The sequence below is a fragment of the Gossypium arboreum genome, chromosome 1 (genome assembly GCF_025698485.1).
Source record: "Gossypium arboreum isolate Shixiya-1 chromosome 1, ASM2569848v2, whole genome shotgun sequence".
NCBI lineage: Eukaryota > Viridiplantae > Streptophyta > Magnoliopsida > Malvales > Malvaceae > Gossypium > Gossypium arboreum.
The window spans coordinates 625,958-642,211 of record NC_069070.1 but is presented as its reverse complement, the minus strand read 5'-3'; the positions used below and the strand labels follow the sequence as shown (position 1 = coordinate 642,211).

General features: G+C 33.2%; 2 protein-coding genes and 1 long non-coding RNA gene across 3 annotated transcripts; 2 read left to right on the top strand and 1 right to left on the bottom strand.

The window, feature by feature from the left end:
- Positions 1 to 112: 112 nt before the first annotated feature.
- Positions 113 to 3,496, bottom strand: LOC108483681 (MND1-interacting protein 1-like). The gene is made up of 3 exons (XM_017787211.2): positions 3,227 to 3,496; positions 1,424 to 3,077; positions 113 to 824 (listed from the first exon to the last, which is right to left on the bottom strand). The coding sequence occupies exons 2-3, from the start codon at positions 3,050 to 3,052 to the stop codon at positions 315 to 317; spliced, it is 2,139 nt and encodes a 712-aa protein (XP_017642700.1). The 5' UTR covers positions 3,053 to 3,077; positions 3,227 to 3,496; the 3' UTR covers positions 113 to 314.
- A 1,131-nt stretch (positions 3,497 to 4,627) lies between these two features.
- Positions 4,628 to 6,401, top strand: LOC128293179 (uncharacterized). Its single transcript, XR_008283324.1, has 2 exons — positions 4,628 to 4,801; positions 6,190 to 6,401. It is a non-coding gene; the product is annotated as an uncharacterized LOC128293179 (long non-coding RNA).
- Positions 6,402 to 8,825: 2,424 nt separating this feature from the next.
- LOC108481778 (plant intracellular Ras-group-related LRR protein 5-like) lies at positions 8,826 to 11,913 on the top strand. The gene is made up of 3 exons (XM_053028613.1): positions 8,826 to 9,402; positions 10,545 to 11,461; positions 11,541 to 11,913. Exons 1-3 carry the CDS (start codon positions 8,934 to 8,936, stop codon positions 11,676 to 11,678), a joined length of 1,524 nt encoding a protein of 507 aa, XP_052884573.1. The 5' UTR covers positions 8,826 to 8,933; the 3' UTR covers positions 11,679 to 11,913.
- The last annotated feature ends 4,341 nt before the right edge of the window (positions 11,914 to 16,254 follow it).

Genomic DNA, 16,254 nt, shown 5'->3' with positions numbered 1-16,254 from the left:
ACAAGAAGACATGAGAAACCCCTCGCTTGATTCATGGTTTCAACGTGATGGCAACGATAAGAAATATGAGTTTTTTTAAACTTATTTTTAAGGCCGAAAAGCATGAGACAAATGAGACAAGATTGATATTTTATTTAAATACATACCATTGGAATTACCAGTGGCAGTGTTTAGTTTTTAAGGCAAGTATATATGTAAAAAAGCCAGCAGCAGTCTAGCTGGTTTGCTTAGATGAAGAAAACTGCATAAATACTAATGCTGAAAGTTTGCAGCATGGTGTCTTTTTTTTTTTTTTTCTTTAAATCAAACTGCAACTATGAAGTAGCACCAAAAACCCGAATTCTTTGTTCAATCGGCACTCGGCAACAAGGACAAGTAGCTTTGCCTTTCTTCCCGTAATCATCGTTGCAATTAGCACATAGAACCTGATGTGCACAAGGAAGGAAAACAACAGAGACTTCATCTTTTGAACATATTATGCATTCTCTATCACCATTGACATTGTTCTCGGAAGAATCTTGTTGTTTATCTAATTCGTGAAGTAACCTAGCGATTGTTTCTCCTTGCGGTTTTGCTCCCTCTGATTTTCCTGTGAGTAAATTATCTGATTGATGATTTAAGTCGGTTGATTGTTTCAGACGGGAAAGCTCTTGCTCGAGTCGTTGATGATCGTCTTTATGGCGCTGAAAGTCTATCTCTATCTTCAAACGTAAAGCCTCAAGCTTTCTTTTATTGCTTGCTTCAGCTGCTTCTTTGGAGCGTCGTTCTTGCTCTAATTGAGCTAAGGCTAGTTCTTTGGCCTTTAGCTCCTCTTTCCACTTTGACTGAAAAAAAGAAGATTGCACAACATAATTGCTACATTCTCGAAATTGGGAGATGCAGAACACACAAACACATTAAATATAATGAGATTATAAGCACAGACCGGCTTACCACCGGAGTTGAGAAAAACATGGGACAAAAATTTTAACATAAAATGACTGCCCCATACAAATAAAAAAACGAAAACCCAAAAATCCAAGGCGAAATAAAAGGTGAATCATAAATATATCTTGGTAGGTCCACAATCAGATAGTGCCTCTACAAATTAAGCATGCCTTGAGTGCTTTTAAGGTAAGGTGCCTTCTTGGTTTGGAAATTTTTTCGACCCAAAATATCGAGTCTTGTTCTTTCCAACAGATTAACATCACAGTTAAACTCATATTCCACTTCAAATTTTCAAGTGAGCATCCAGAATGTGGAAATGCTCCATATAGAAGAGCTAAAACAAAAGGAATACGAGGGAGACAGAACAACAGAATGTGAATTCTAGCTTCTAACAGTATCATTTGCTTGTTACCTAAACTATGAGTATATGACCTTTCGATAAACTAATGCAGTTAAATAATTTATAAACAGTGCCAAAAGAAGACAGCTTATGTACCTCGGTTTCTTTCTGATCTTGTTCTACTCGAGCTAAGCATCGTTGCAGTTCTTTAATCTTCTCCTTTTCATCAGCAATCTCTTCCTGCAACTTAGTTTTCTGTTTCTCCCAAGCTAAAAGCTTCTTCAGGCATTTTTTCTCCCTTTTTGCAACCTCGAGACAGGTTGTGACTGATTCAGATGCACTTAATTTAGAAGCTTCCATCTCAGCTCTGATTTCCGCATTCTCTGTCTCAAGCCGTCTCACAGCAGCATTTGCCCGGTCCACCTGTCCACTAGCTTTCTTCAAAGCATTCTCCATCTCCGACAGTCTCTTCATGGTTGAGTCCTCTATTGTGTGTTTCCCTTTCTTCATCTGCATCATCTCCTCCCTCTCCATTCTCAGCATTTTAAGCTCTGTAAGATCACTACTAAGCTTTCTTGCAGCTTGCATTGCCTTCTGGTGAGCCCATTCCTTCCTCTCTTTCACTTGCTTCTCGAGATCCTTAATCTGATGAAGCAAAGAAATTATCATTTCGCCTTTTTTATCTTCCCCAACATGTTCCCAATTCTCATCGATATTCAAATCACGAAATTTACTCAATACCAAATTAACCCCATCTTGGCTCTTCAAATTTTGTGATTCTTCAGCTTTCTCAGCTGGAACTTCACTCCCAGCAACAGCCAAAGGGGCATCCCTACTAGGCAACGCATGATTTTGTGCTTGCAATTGTTTTGAGTTAGCCCTAAAACTAGCAGCAAACATTGCAACATTCCTTTTCAACAAAGACTTCATCGAAGGTGAAAGATTAAACCTCTCGGGACACTCAATTTCCCTTTGCAAAGTCATTTCCGTGCCATTGGAAAAGAACCCATTTACTGGGAACTCTGCCCCTCCGTTCCCAAACCCCCAACCACCATGAAACCTACATAATGCCGGTGACACAACACTAACCCCATTATTACCAATGCTATCCATGTTGGTCGAAACCGGACTACACCCATTCGCGGGTGGAGGAAGTGACGGAATTTCCATAGTACTAGCCTTACCAACATGAAGATCACTCATAAGTAAACACCACATAGCATCACCTTTACTTAAATGTGGCCTAACTTGTTGCAACAAACAAACCATACCGGCAAGCGAATACTCCTGCAATTGCCTTAAATCTGGAAACCCGAGCTCAGCTTCCTCCGAATTACTCCCTTTACTACTACCACAACTACTATTCAAATAAGCCAATGAATTATGCAATATATTAGTCAACACATCCATTCCACCATAACAATGCCCATTTCTCAAAATCGCCTTTAAAGCAACATCCTCATCATAACCTAACGATACAAGCTTAGATATAGCTTCATTATATAAAAATTCCAGGTTTTTCAATAAAAATTCCTCTAATTGCTCCTCAGTACAATACCCCAAACCATGATCGTCAAAATTGGTATTGCTATTATTATGATTAGGATTAGGGCTTTGGGTTGAATCGTTTAGACTCAGATGGTAACTCAACGACTTGAGACCCGATTCAAGTATGGATTTAGACACTGAGTCTTTATCAATAACACAACAAGGATGATCGGTATCGGGTTTCACCGATCGGGTCCTCCGGGTAGACCTATGTTTTTCTCTTACAGTGCACCCCATCTGTTTATGTTTTTGCCTCTTTGGCCTATTCAATAAAAAGAAAATTAAGAATTTAACAAAAGAAAACGAAAACAGAAAAAATAATCAAAACCCAGAATTAATTATGACAGAAAGATCAAAATGAGAGCAAAAATCAAATGCAAGAATCAAAAGGGAAATTAAGAAGAGACTTACAGGGATTTGGTGAAAGACGGGTTTGTTTTGTTTTTTGTTTCAGTGTTGAAGAGAAAGAGAGGAAAAGGGGAATTTGGGGAAGAATGACATCTGCAACGCTTATTAGTAGTAAAATTTATGCAAGGGATGATGGTATTAGTATATAATCGGCAGCACCAACGTTCTGATATTTTGTTTAGCCTTTTCTTTGTGTGGGTGTGACAATGGAAAAATTGCGAGACATTTGTGGTTGGGGATGTAACGTTTGGGCCAATTGTTTTTGCAATTTCGGCCTTTTGGGGTGTGCTCAAAGATGTGGCCTTTTTGCATTCTTTGTTATTTGACTTCCTTTGGGGGATAATTTTCCTAAATAGGAGGGGTTAAGCCTAAAACCCTAAACTTAAAAAAGCCTACATATATACATTTAGTAATAAGCCTGTAGCAGTACTATTAATTGGATGGATTGAGTTAGTTTTGGATTAGATTAATCTAGTTTCATTTTGTTTTGGGATGGAATCTTTTAAGTTAGTATGCATTCAGATCATTTCAAGATTTGATCATTTTGAGTTCATGTTATTTTGAGTTCGAGACTTAAGCTTTTTAAGTAGATTTATTATCGATTTAGGCTATTTTAGTTTTTAATCATTTTGAGTTTGAGTCATTTCAAGTTACTTGTTTCGATTATTTCGCGTTCCAATTGTTTCAATAAAAGGGAAAAATTCAAGTTCTAGTCATTTTTGAGTTGGGGTTGAATAGATTGGGGATCGAAATGAAATTGACTTATTTAGAACACTCAGGTTTTTGACACCACTAAACTAATTTAAAGAACCAAATAAAAATAAATGATGAATTTAAAGAACCAAATAAAAAATTTAATATTTAGTTTAGTGCAAATAATACCTATAACATAGGTCTTTATATAGACCTAAGGTCCTACTATTGTTGTTTTTCTAAGCAATGTGGAATACGGGTTTTATATAAACTCATAAGCGCTTTGTCTTTTGTTTCTAGGCAATGTGGCCTGTAATGACCCGAATTTTACCGTTACCGAAAAAGTATATTTTTGGGTCTCCGTTTCTGAAAAACGGATTCTTAAATATTTATTAAAAATATTTACGAAGTAAAATGAGTGGTTAATTAGAGTTTAATTAAGTGAATTTAATTTAATTAATAGTTATTAAGAAAAGGACTAAATTGAATAAGGGTAAAAGTTGAATTATAGATTAAAAGAAAATAAAAGGACTAAAAAGAAATTATACAAAAAGTATAAATTGAGGCTAAGATTTTTTTATGTTTAGTATATTATTATATTATTATATTATTATATTATTATATAATAAAGATATTTTATGTTTTAATTATATTATATTATATTATATTATATTATATTATATTATATAAACTAAAGAAACAAAAGAAAGGAAATAGAAACAGAATGAAACGAAACAGAGAGCAGGGGAGAAAAAGAAAGAAAGAAAGGGAGAAAAGAGAAAATTTAAGGTTTGAAGCTTTAAGCTTTAATAGTCAATGTGGTACCGGAAATCTCGGCTAAGAAAGGACAAGACAAAGTCAACGGGAGTTAGCTCGAAAATTACGGTTTGTATTTCTATAATCCGAACTTAGTCATTATTTATTATATTTATATACATATGGCAATTGTTAGTGATTGAATTATGATGTTTTACAATTAAAATAGATTGATTTTAGTATGCGATGAATTTATTGAATTTATATTGATTGAAATTATTTTGATTGAAATTATATTGATTGAATTATATAATATATATGACTTATGTAGAAATTTGAATATTGAACAAATGTTATATTGAAAAATATATTGATTGGAAATATGAGGAAATTGATATGAATATATGAGATTGTGATATTTGAATATTTGGTATTGAAAAGTGAATTGAATTGTATTGAATTATGAATTAATGTGCATAATTGAAATATATTTGTTGAATTGAATGAAATTGTATGAATTGTGAAAATGGGAAAATATGTGTAATTATCGAAATGAGATATTGATGAAAGAATTATTAAATTGAGAAAGTGAATGAAATACCCTATTAACTAGACGGGCTGAGTCGGATATAATTGGCATGCCATAGGATATGGAAGTGTACGGGATTTGCCGGCTTTACCGATCAGGCACTTTATGTGTCGTATTTCAGGCACCTCGTGTGTCGTATCAGGCACCTCGTGTGTCGTATCAGGCACCTTGTGTGTCATATCAGGCACCTCGTGTGTCGTTTTAGGCACTTTATGTGTCGTATACTGATCAGGTACTATGTACCGTTTTAGGCACAATGTGCCGTACTGGTGTGTTTAGGTTGGAATCCGTGTATCCGTCAAAGTCTGGGTTTGTTAATAGGGGTAAGTAAGTGAAAGATAAATCGAATAAATTTGATTGATCAAGCTATTGAAATGAAACGAGAAATTGAATTGAGAATTGAAAATTTAGATATGAAATTGAAAATATGAACCAAAGGTTCATGAAATGATTGGAGTTCGAATTGATGATATATGATGCCACTTGATGAATTGAAATGTGATTTGAGATATATGAATCGTATGTATATATTGAAAGCTATCAGGGATAGTAAGTTGATATGATATAAATGAAATTGACTGTTATTGAAATGAATTAAAATGGAATATGATTGATAAGTGTATAGTTGAATATAGTTTAATGATATTGAATTGTGAATAAATTGAGGAAAGCTATACCGAATAGTAAGTGAAAGAACGGAGTAAATAGTAATGGATTTATTTAAGAATTGAACAATTATGTTATTGTGTTTATTATATGATTTGTATAAAATTTATATGGTAAGTAGTTGAAATTTATCTATGAATAAATAATTGCATAATTGTAATTGTTATTATGATCTTAAGTGTTTGTTATATTATTAAATGTTCGGATTATAGAAATACCACTGAGTATACCATACTCAGCGTACGGTTTGTTTCGTGCGCAGGTTAAGTAAAGATAGTACGTTGAATCAGCATCCCAAGACGATCCCGAATTCATTAAGGTAAAGTATGTTGAGTATTGATAATGGCATGTACCCAGGATGTTTAATGAGAGTCATTTAGGTTGTAAAAGTATTGATGAAATGAGTAAATTATGGTTGGCAACGGTATGTAGTATGAATTTTGAAATTTACTAAAAATTCGTAGTGATTCTAAATTAGTCCCGAATTGAATTTACTGTTCATATTGGACCGCGAGGGCCCATTAAAGGGACGACATCTTAAAACTAGGATGTGTGTAAATATTTATTTTAATTAATGACCGAAATTGGATTGTACTGACTGGTAATATCTTGTAACCCTGTTTCGGTGACGGTATAGGGTTAGGGGACGTTACATGGCCTACTAACAAAACACTTTACACTTGTTTTTCAAAAAGTTGGTATTGATATCCAACATTTATATATAGCATGCTAGATCTTAACACACTATGTGGTGAAAAACAAAATAAATTACTTTGATAGGATGGATAGTTTTGTTTTTTTTTTTTTGTTTTGAAAGGTAAATTCATTAATTCATTCAATGAATAGAACCATACAATTTAGGGGGAAAAATAGCAAACACTCGTCGTAGATGGAGAATGACAAGCTCCATCAACATAGTAAAGGCTTTAATCTTAGCATCAATGGAACATTATGACACGTTGACAATTGGCTTTATCACAACTCAAGCACGACATATCTGAAGTGATTACAAGCACTTAACACGATAAGGAAATCAGCCTCGGATGGTCCAAAGCAGAGAGTAAAAATCGACAAAAAAATCGAGTACTCACCAAACTATAGAGGATGACAACAAAACCATTCCTAAAATCACTTATAAAACTAATATTACATACATAAGTAAGATTGAAACCGTGCTACAAGAGCAGAAAAAAATTTCTAAAATTGAAGACTTATTAAATAATAGAAAAACAAACAAAAAAACAAATAAAACTTAAGACAACACATGTCCAAATTGACTCGTGAAATTATTTATTATTCTGAAATATTCTCAAAATAAAAATAAATTAAGAAGTTGACGAAGAGCCACCCACTTTCCAAGAAAAACTACTGGTGGCCGGTGGAGTTTTAGCAAATGACAAACATCGTCATCTTTCCAAGAAAAACTACTGGTGGTTGGTGGAGTTTTAGCAAATGGGCGTGTGCCTAGGCTGTGTGACCTACACGGGCAAGGACATGGATGTGTGTCTAAGCCGTGTAACTCACTGTTTACACTTTAGAACCACACGATCAGGGACATGGGCGTGTACCCAGGCCGTGTGAGCCACACGGGCAAGGAAATGGGCACCCAGGCAGTGTATGCCACACAGGCAAGGAAATGGGTGTGTGTCCAGGCCGTGTAACTCATTGTTTACGCTTTAGAACCACACGACCAAAGACATGGACGTGTGCCCAGGCCGTGTGAGCCACACGGGTAAGGATATTGGCGTGTGTCCAGGTCGTGTAACTCACTGTTTACGATTTAGAACCACACGAGCAGACAACATGTGCGTGTGTCAGGCCGTGTGAGCCACACAGGCAAGGACATAGGCATGTCCAGGCCGTGTGGCATATGAATAGAATCCAAATGTTATTTTTGAGGTGGTGAGTGTTGCCCAACACGAGCACTAACCTCCACAGTGTATTTATGTTCTAAATTTGATTGTATGAGGACTATCTGATGGCCTGATGATGGACTATTTGTGACCTGTACGTATATCTGCTATGTTTGAATCTAAGTGAAAAAGATCTATTATGCTATATTCGATTTTGTACTGTATGATTTATTTTGTTCTGTTCTATTATGTTTTTGCTTTGTATTGTTGTACCACATTTGATCAATCTCTGTGATACTCTAGATTTGTCCGTACTAGTTATACAACTGCTCTTAAGTTCTTTGCGTTACTACAATTTATATAGTATGCTCTGCTTAATTGTATTGAGTTTGGTTATACGCGGTGATTGGCAACTCACCATTTGTCTTACCTTCATCTGTTTAGGAAAACATCGGATTTAGGATCGGACAGCATACGGGAGCTCAGATTGTCTTACACTGTAATAACTGTGAATTGATCATTTGGGTTTGTAAATTGTCTTTGGATTTGCCTTGCTTTCCTTTTGATAATTTCGTCCGTCTCAATCAATTTTTAACATGAAACTATAAAATCACCTAAACCGACAAAAACAAATTTCTGGTTTTCAAAGTTAAAATTCCGAAAAGGAATCAGTTTTCAATACGTTAGTGTAACTCGTCCAAGTTCGGCTTAAACTTTCAGGCCGGGTTTGGGGTGTTACAACAATTATAAGAATCAAATTAAATATTATTAGTAAAAATTAATAAATATTATTTAAAAACTATTTTTATCTTTTACATAAAATCAATTTATGTTTTACATAAAATCAATTTAAATCAAGTAAGACTTTAATTTATTTTTAATATAATATTTTATAAATATATATTATATAATATTTTTTATCCATATTGTGTCAACTATTTTTTTTTTTAAATTTCAGGTGATAAAGGTGATTAATTTCAAAGTGACTTGTTAAAAAAAAGTGTGACGAAATAAAAAATCGGGTGAAATTAAAAATATATATTACAAATCTCATAGGCCAAAAACAAATTGCTTTGTCCCTTGTTGAAACTTCAAAATCTTTTCTAAACAAACCATTTCCTTGTCACCCCCAGGAAAAAAACCCACCATAGCCATGGCTTTGAAGTCAAAACAAGACCCATCACCAGCTTTCATAGAAACAATACAAGAAATCATGAGACTTTACAAATCACTTCCACCAAGACCTTCCATTGAAGAAGTTGAAGCAGCCAAGACTGTTCTACAAACTGCAGATAATGAAGAAAAAACCAAGCTTGAAGCTATCTCTAAAGACCAACACCACCACCAACCCCTTGAAGGTGTCCCTGATGAACTCTTGTCTATTCTACAACAAGTGAGGAAAACCATGGTGTTGTTTCAAAGCCATGAACAAAAGAAAGAAGCCCTTTACTTGGTTGAAGTTGATGACATGTTTGAGACCTTTGATGGGTTGCTTCAAAGGGCTTCTTTATTGGTTTCTGGGGATAACTTGGAAGAGAAAGTGTGGGGATTTGATGGAGAAACTGTGATTAGTGATGATAGTTTGGTTACAAGTTCTTCTACAAAGGCTTCTTGCAACTCAGGTAAAGTCTTTTTTTTTTTTTTTTGTTTGTTTGATGTGGAAATTAATTTTGTTGATACACGGAAGAGAGGGTGGTGACGATGGTCAGTTCACTCTTGATCCTTTCCCTAGGCTCCATGAGCGAATTTAGAAATCTTTTTGGGTTAAAATGGAATAATAAAATTTTGAGAAATTAAAATATAATTTTATAACGTATTAATTTATGATTATTTTAAAAAATATTAAATATAACTTTTTTTTTTAGAGGTTAAAGTGTAATTTATTAGAATTTAATTTTTAATTTAATTATTTTTATCAGGATTTTAGATAGTAATTTTCTATTTGAGGGAGGCAAAGACCCTACTGCCTGTCTCCCTTAAATTCACCCATGTTAGGCTCTCAATCTTATCTATGTTGATTGTCCATTGTCCCGAGGTGTCATGTGGCAAATCAATATTGATAGATCAAAATCAAGTGGCACAACTCTATAGGTCTAGGTAAGGTGACGATATGATGTAATTTGAGTCATCTCGGATAGAACATGATGGTTGAGACTTGATATGGTAGTTAATGAATGCGCTTGCTTGCCAGGCAAGTTGCTAATTGAGGAGGGTCTTCACAAGGGATCTTCAGTGAGAATCCTCTCTGACTATTCGAGGTGTGACTCTTGGGGGGACTTAATGAGGTGTAACAAGTTTCTTTTCTTCTTTTTATTGTTACATGCATGGTTGTTTAAATTGGACCGGATTGAGAATCAGGCGGGGTACTGGTTTGGAAAGAGGTATTAAACCGATTGATTCACAAATTGGTAAAGAACAATTGAATTGGGCTAAAAATTGATTCAACTAATTTTTTAATATATTTTTATTTTTATAAATTTTTAATAATTTATTTAATTAAACTGTATAAATTGATCGAACCAGTGAATTGGTGGTCTGACCAATTCAACCACTAGTCTTGTTCTAAAAATCTTGGCCTCATGTTATTAGATGATGAAATCAAAGGAGTTATTACTTATTATGAATCTATAGTAATATCATGTCAATAAGAACTCAAGCAACTCAAGTCATTTGTCACTATATTGGATTTTATGATCTCCAATACGATAAGAAATAGGAAAGTGTAATGTAGTCCTAAGCAAATGCTTTTGGTGTATTTTTGTAGGTGAAGATAGTAGTGAAAAACTAAACCTAATGAAGACAGCAACCCTTATTGAAAACACTGCAAAAATGGGAGCAATAGTTCTTGATCTTAAGGCCAAGTTGATGGACCAAATGGAATGGTTACCTGTTTCAATTGGGAAATTAAACGGTGTGACCGAACTAGATTTATCCGAAAATCGAATAATGGCGTTGCCACCTTCTATCGAAGGGCTTCGAGCATTGAAAAAGCTCGATCTTCACTCAAACCAACTCATAAACCTTCCTGATGGAATTGGGGAACTTGTCAACCTACTAGAGCTTGATCTCCGTGCAAATCGATTAAGTTCATTACCTGCTTCGTTCGGGAACTTGAAGAACCTCATGAATCTCGATTTGAGTTCAAACAACTTCACTCATTTGCCAGATACAATTGGTGACTTGACTTCTTTGATGAGACTAATTGTTGAAACAAATGAACTTGAAGAACTTCCATACACAATTGGAAATTGCTCATCATTATTGGTGTTGAGGTTGGATTTTAATAGGATAAAGGCGTTGCCTGAGGCGATCGGAAAGCTTGAATGCTTGGAGATACTTACAGCACACTATAATAGGATCAAAGGGTTGCCAACAACAATGGGAAACCTTTCAAATTTAAAAGAGCTTGATGTTGGCTTCAATGAGATTGAATCCATCCCTGAGACCCTTTGTTTTGCAATAAGTCTAAGAAAATTGAAAGTTGGGAAGAACTTTGCGGACCTTAGAGTCTTGCCGAGATCGATTGGAAACCTCGAGATGCTCGAAGAGTTAGATATAAGTGACAATCAGATCAGAGTTTTACCCGATTCTTTCCGATTCTTATCGAAATTGAGAGTTCTTCATGCCGATGAGACTCCATTGGAAGTTCCATCAAGAGAAGTAATCAAATTAGGTGCTAAGGTATGCTAATTTCATTACTATATGACCTTGAATTGATCTTGCTAGTTTAAACTCATTCAACTTCTTTTGTACATTTTAGGCTGTTGTTGAATTCATGGGTGACCTTGTTGCTAAAAGAGATATCAAATCTCCATCTTCAAAGAAAAAGAAGAGTTTTTATTTCGGGTTCCGGTCAATTTTTCGACGATCTCGGACTGTGAATACCGAGGACATGTAGCAAGTGAATTCTTACTATAAAACATTTTATCAATTTATATATATGTATATGTATATGTGCTCTACATAGCTCAAGGTGTTCGATTTCTTTTCTAAGATTTGCTCACAACATGAGATATATTACTTGTATATTATTTGTGGGATGATTTCAAATCTTTGTGTAGACTTTGTAATTTATTTTTGTTATAATTCAACTCAAATTTAGAAAGCATTACTTTTTTCCGAGTTATATCAAATGCATGTCATTCAAAATTGTTAATCAGATCATTTTTTATTCGGATAGATATGAATTTAAGTGGACTAATACGATAACATCTTTTTAGTCCCTTAAAATGATGAATTATAAACTAATAAATGATAAAATCATATTTTGATCTCTCCAAAATTTATAATTATTTTTTAGATTCACCTCTAGATTCAAGTCCTTTGAAGATTCGAGTAATTTTGGATTCACGTAATTTCTTATTCAAATAATAATTAAACAAGTTTGAGTTGATAATGATCAAACGAGTTATGTCATATTTTAAATTTAGATTGATACAATGGACTTTTCAAATTCGGATAAGAATTGACAGATTCTATAATGCAATTAAATTAATAATTAAAACACACTTCATTTTCATATACTTCTACACTGTGATTAAAAAAATCCCAGAACAGCATGAAAAGAACTTCAAAACAATTGCCATATACATAATATAGTGTATAAACAATATTATTTGGCAACAATATGTTATGAAGATTATGTTAATTTAATCAAAATCAAAAGTTGACTAATTAAATAGCTTTAATTAAATAGCTTTGTTGTTTTCTCAAGGGAAAAAAAAACTGTCGGTTTTAATTTAATCAAGTTGATTTCAACAATTTAGCTGGTTTCTCAAATGTGGAATTTGAGCTAGAATTTTGTGGATAAACCCCTTTTCCTCTCCCTTTTTTTTTTTCATTATTGTTAAACTCAAAAAAATTCATAGGATTTGGAATTGATATAAAGTTGAATGATTTAATTTAAAATATTTCGGAAAAGTGTAAAATTTAAACAGATTAATGATTCAATTTAAAAATCGAACTTTAAATTTGAACGTCGAACTTGAAATTAAAATAATCTGAATTTAATTTGACTCAAACTAAAATTTTTGAAATTTTTACAAGCTGAATTAATTTATTCATATTAAAATTTATCATAAAAAGAAAATAAAAAAATGCTCCAAATCATGTATGATTTTTGTCTTGAATTTAGTAAAAAATAACCTTATAATGACAATTAAATTAAATAATTTTAAATTGGTGCCTAATTTTTGGAATTAAGTATAAACTTAATTTTCAGGCCCTAATTAAATATGGAATCCAACTTTATTAATTAATATTAATGAAAAAGTTGACTTTAGAAATTATAGAACATGAAGCATTCAAGCATAAGCCACCATTTCTCGGGTCTAAATTTAACTTAAATATCCATTTATTCAACTTTATTAAAAAAATGTCAAATTTTTCATCTGCCTTTGGACCTCAATTAAGTTTGAAATCTAGTCTCTATGTTTAAAAAAAAGTTAAAAATTAAATGCTTCTATTTTTTCGATTAAAAAGGTCGTAAGATAATAGTTGACATCATTAATTTTTTTTGTCAAAAATTACTGTAAATATGCCAATGCAGTTATACTATCATCAGTAGTAAATTACTAAATTATAATGAACTCTGTTGAGGGAAGCTTACTTCTAGCTTGAGCTCTCGACAGAGTCAACACTTCAAAAGTCTCACGAGTCTACTATGTTTGATATGGAGCGCTCATAAATGTTGCGAAAGACGTAAAGTGTTGGAGGCTCGCCTTACTCGCAACAACCAATAAAGAAGCAAACGGGGATCCAGCATAAGAAGCCCACCAATTGTTCAGGGGCTATCCCATTTTCCTTCAAGGGCTTACAAAAGAACGAATGGAGAGGCAAATGAAACATAGCTTTGAAAAGGAACACCGACATGAAAAATCTTTTAGTCACTCGTATAATTCACCCCAGCGAGACCTGAAAATTCATAAGCTTAGTTCAGCAACTTGATTCCTCTAACCTCCAACATCCTTACCATCTCCCTCATGTTTCATTTTATATAGCCACTCATTCCGTTCGATAGGCACAAAAAACTACTATGCTTGTTAGAGTTTTTGGTCACATCTCGAACTACTTAAACTAGGCTTATCGATCTTTTTTTACGTCCGACCACTAAATTTTTTTAACTTGATGGATCAAATACGAAAGTAATTATTTTTCCAAAATCATGAAAATGCAGATTTTTTTTATCAATTTTAATTTATTTTTGTAATCCGGCACTATTATATATATAATACAACAAAACGATCTTAAAGTGCATGCATTTTTTAAATCATATTTTCCATGTCTAGTCAAATTATTGTTATTTTTAATTATGAAATATCAAATCAAGCAAAGCATGTTTATTGGGAGCATGGAATACTCAAGACAACGTACGCAAAAATCTCTGATCTTATTGATTGGTCATGGATTTGAAAAAGCACCAATGTTCATCTTTTTCTATGATTTTGGTTTGTTTTACTTGATTAAGAAACATGTAATTTAAGTATTTTGGCTTAATAATATTTATTACTAAAAGAACAGTTGATTTGCATCCAAATCCTTTGAGTTATATTTAAAAAAAATTAGTAGAAAATTTTTCTTTCCACTATTAGTGCATCAGATAATAATTTAATCAAAGTAATATTCATATATAAAATTATCTAGTTGAAGTAATACAACATAATAATAAAAATATCATTGTTTATCTAGTTGGTGTATCGAATCTTCATCCATGATTTGAACAAATTCAAGATTAACTTGTAGACTCACAAAGTTGAGACATTCATCTGGTACGGTACGATAGTTGGTGCAACTTCAGCATAAACACGCCTATGCCTCGACCATGCCTATGTTCTCCAACTTCAATAGAAAATTTAATGGGTTGTTGATTCTCCCCTCCTCCAATTTTTCCTCCCGTGGCATTTGAGCTTGCGCTTCCATGTTCCTCCTTTGACGTGTGAAATTAGACATTGAATTTGATGTACATGAGCCTGTCTCGATAGATATATATGGTTTACTGTCAGCCTTAGACTATTCAATATAAATAATGGATGTTTCAAAATTACCATCCCTAATCTATGTAGCCTACGGCCTATTTTGGAGATGATTAACCCAACATGTGATGTGCACAATAAATCTAATGGCCTAATTATGCTGCGACCTTGAACACAAATCTATGAAATGATATTTAGTTATTCTCTGATCTACAGGAATAGACCATCCCAAATTGTTGGGATACTTGATCAACTTGATGCCACTTGATGCAGGAAAAACATATAAGCAAGTTGCATATACGTTAAAAACATGCCTATGTGCACTTGCCTTCAGCAATATTATGGCTGCAATATTATTGTTTGTATTTTTTTTTTTTTGTTCATAATAGATATTTGTATCGGTAAGAAATTGTCTTTCTAGTAAATTGTATGGTCACAATACTTGGACCACCTATTAAAATATAAAATGTTAGTATAAATATAAAATGTTTAGAATGTAATAGATTTTATAACATATGTTTCTAAACCTTTTTGACACAAGGAAAACTTAAGTTCTCTAAAGAAATAAATTTAAATCACGAACGTCGAAACCATCTTCACAATTGTGGAATTACAAAGTAGTCATTTACTTCTTCATTTCCTACTCTACACGCCTTATATAGCATCGTGTATAAGAAGGCTAAAATGACAAAATTCTCAATTGTATGTATTAGTCGTCTGGAAATTAGATAACAATGAGATATATATAGTATGAACTAAGTTTTCAAACTTTTCTAACACCAACACACTTTCAATCAACTGAATAGTATACGCTCTAGCATGATGTTCAATATCTTTGGATGTTGGATTATGTGAGAGATGCTCGAAGGGATCTTGAACCATTTTAACTTAGTTTGAAGCCTTTAGAAATCAAACATAATGTTGGTATATGTCTCAAACACTTGATAAAGAACTTGATTAGATTGTGCTTAAAACATTCTGATACTAAACACCAACCCATTGAAAGCCCCATCAACTATGCTACATCTTCAAATGCCATCGTCACTTTGCTGCATTGGAGATAAACATTTAAATCTCGAATCTCTGTCATTCAATTAGAGCGAATTTGGATGACAACACGAAAATAACTTTCATAATTTAGCTAGTGTAATAGAAACCAACTTGCGTTAACTGATGAATTGTTCTATCATCATACACATTTATTCTCATATTATTGCGAGCTTGAGCCACAAGAGAAGATGATAAGTGCGTTAACTTCAGTATTTTGACCTTAACTTGAGCCACAAACCCCTTTTTTAGGCCCATAATATATTGATTTGAAAGGAATTAAACGATCTAACCAAATTTATTTCATGGCTTGAGCCCGAAAATTGTAAGGAAGACATCGGAAATGGCATGGAAGTTTGACATTGTTAGGTTAAAATTAGGGGAGACTTAGACATAGTCATTTTTAGTTTTATTTTGTTTTCTTTATTTTATGGGCTTCTAAATTCTATTATCTAA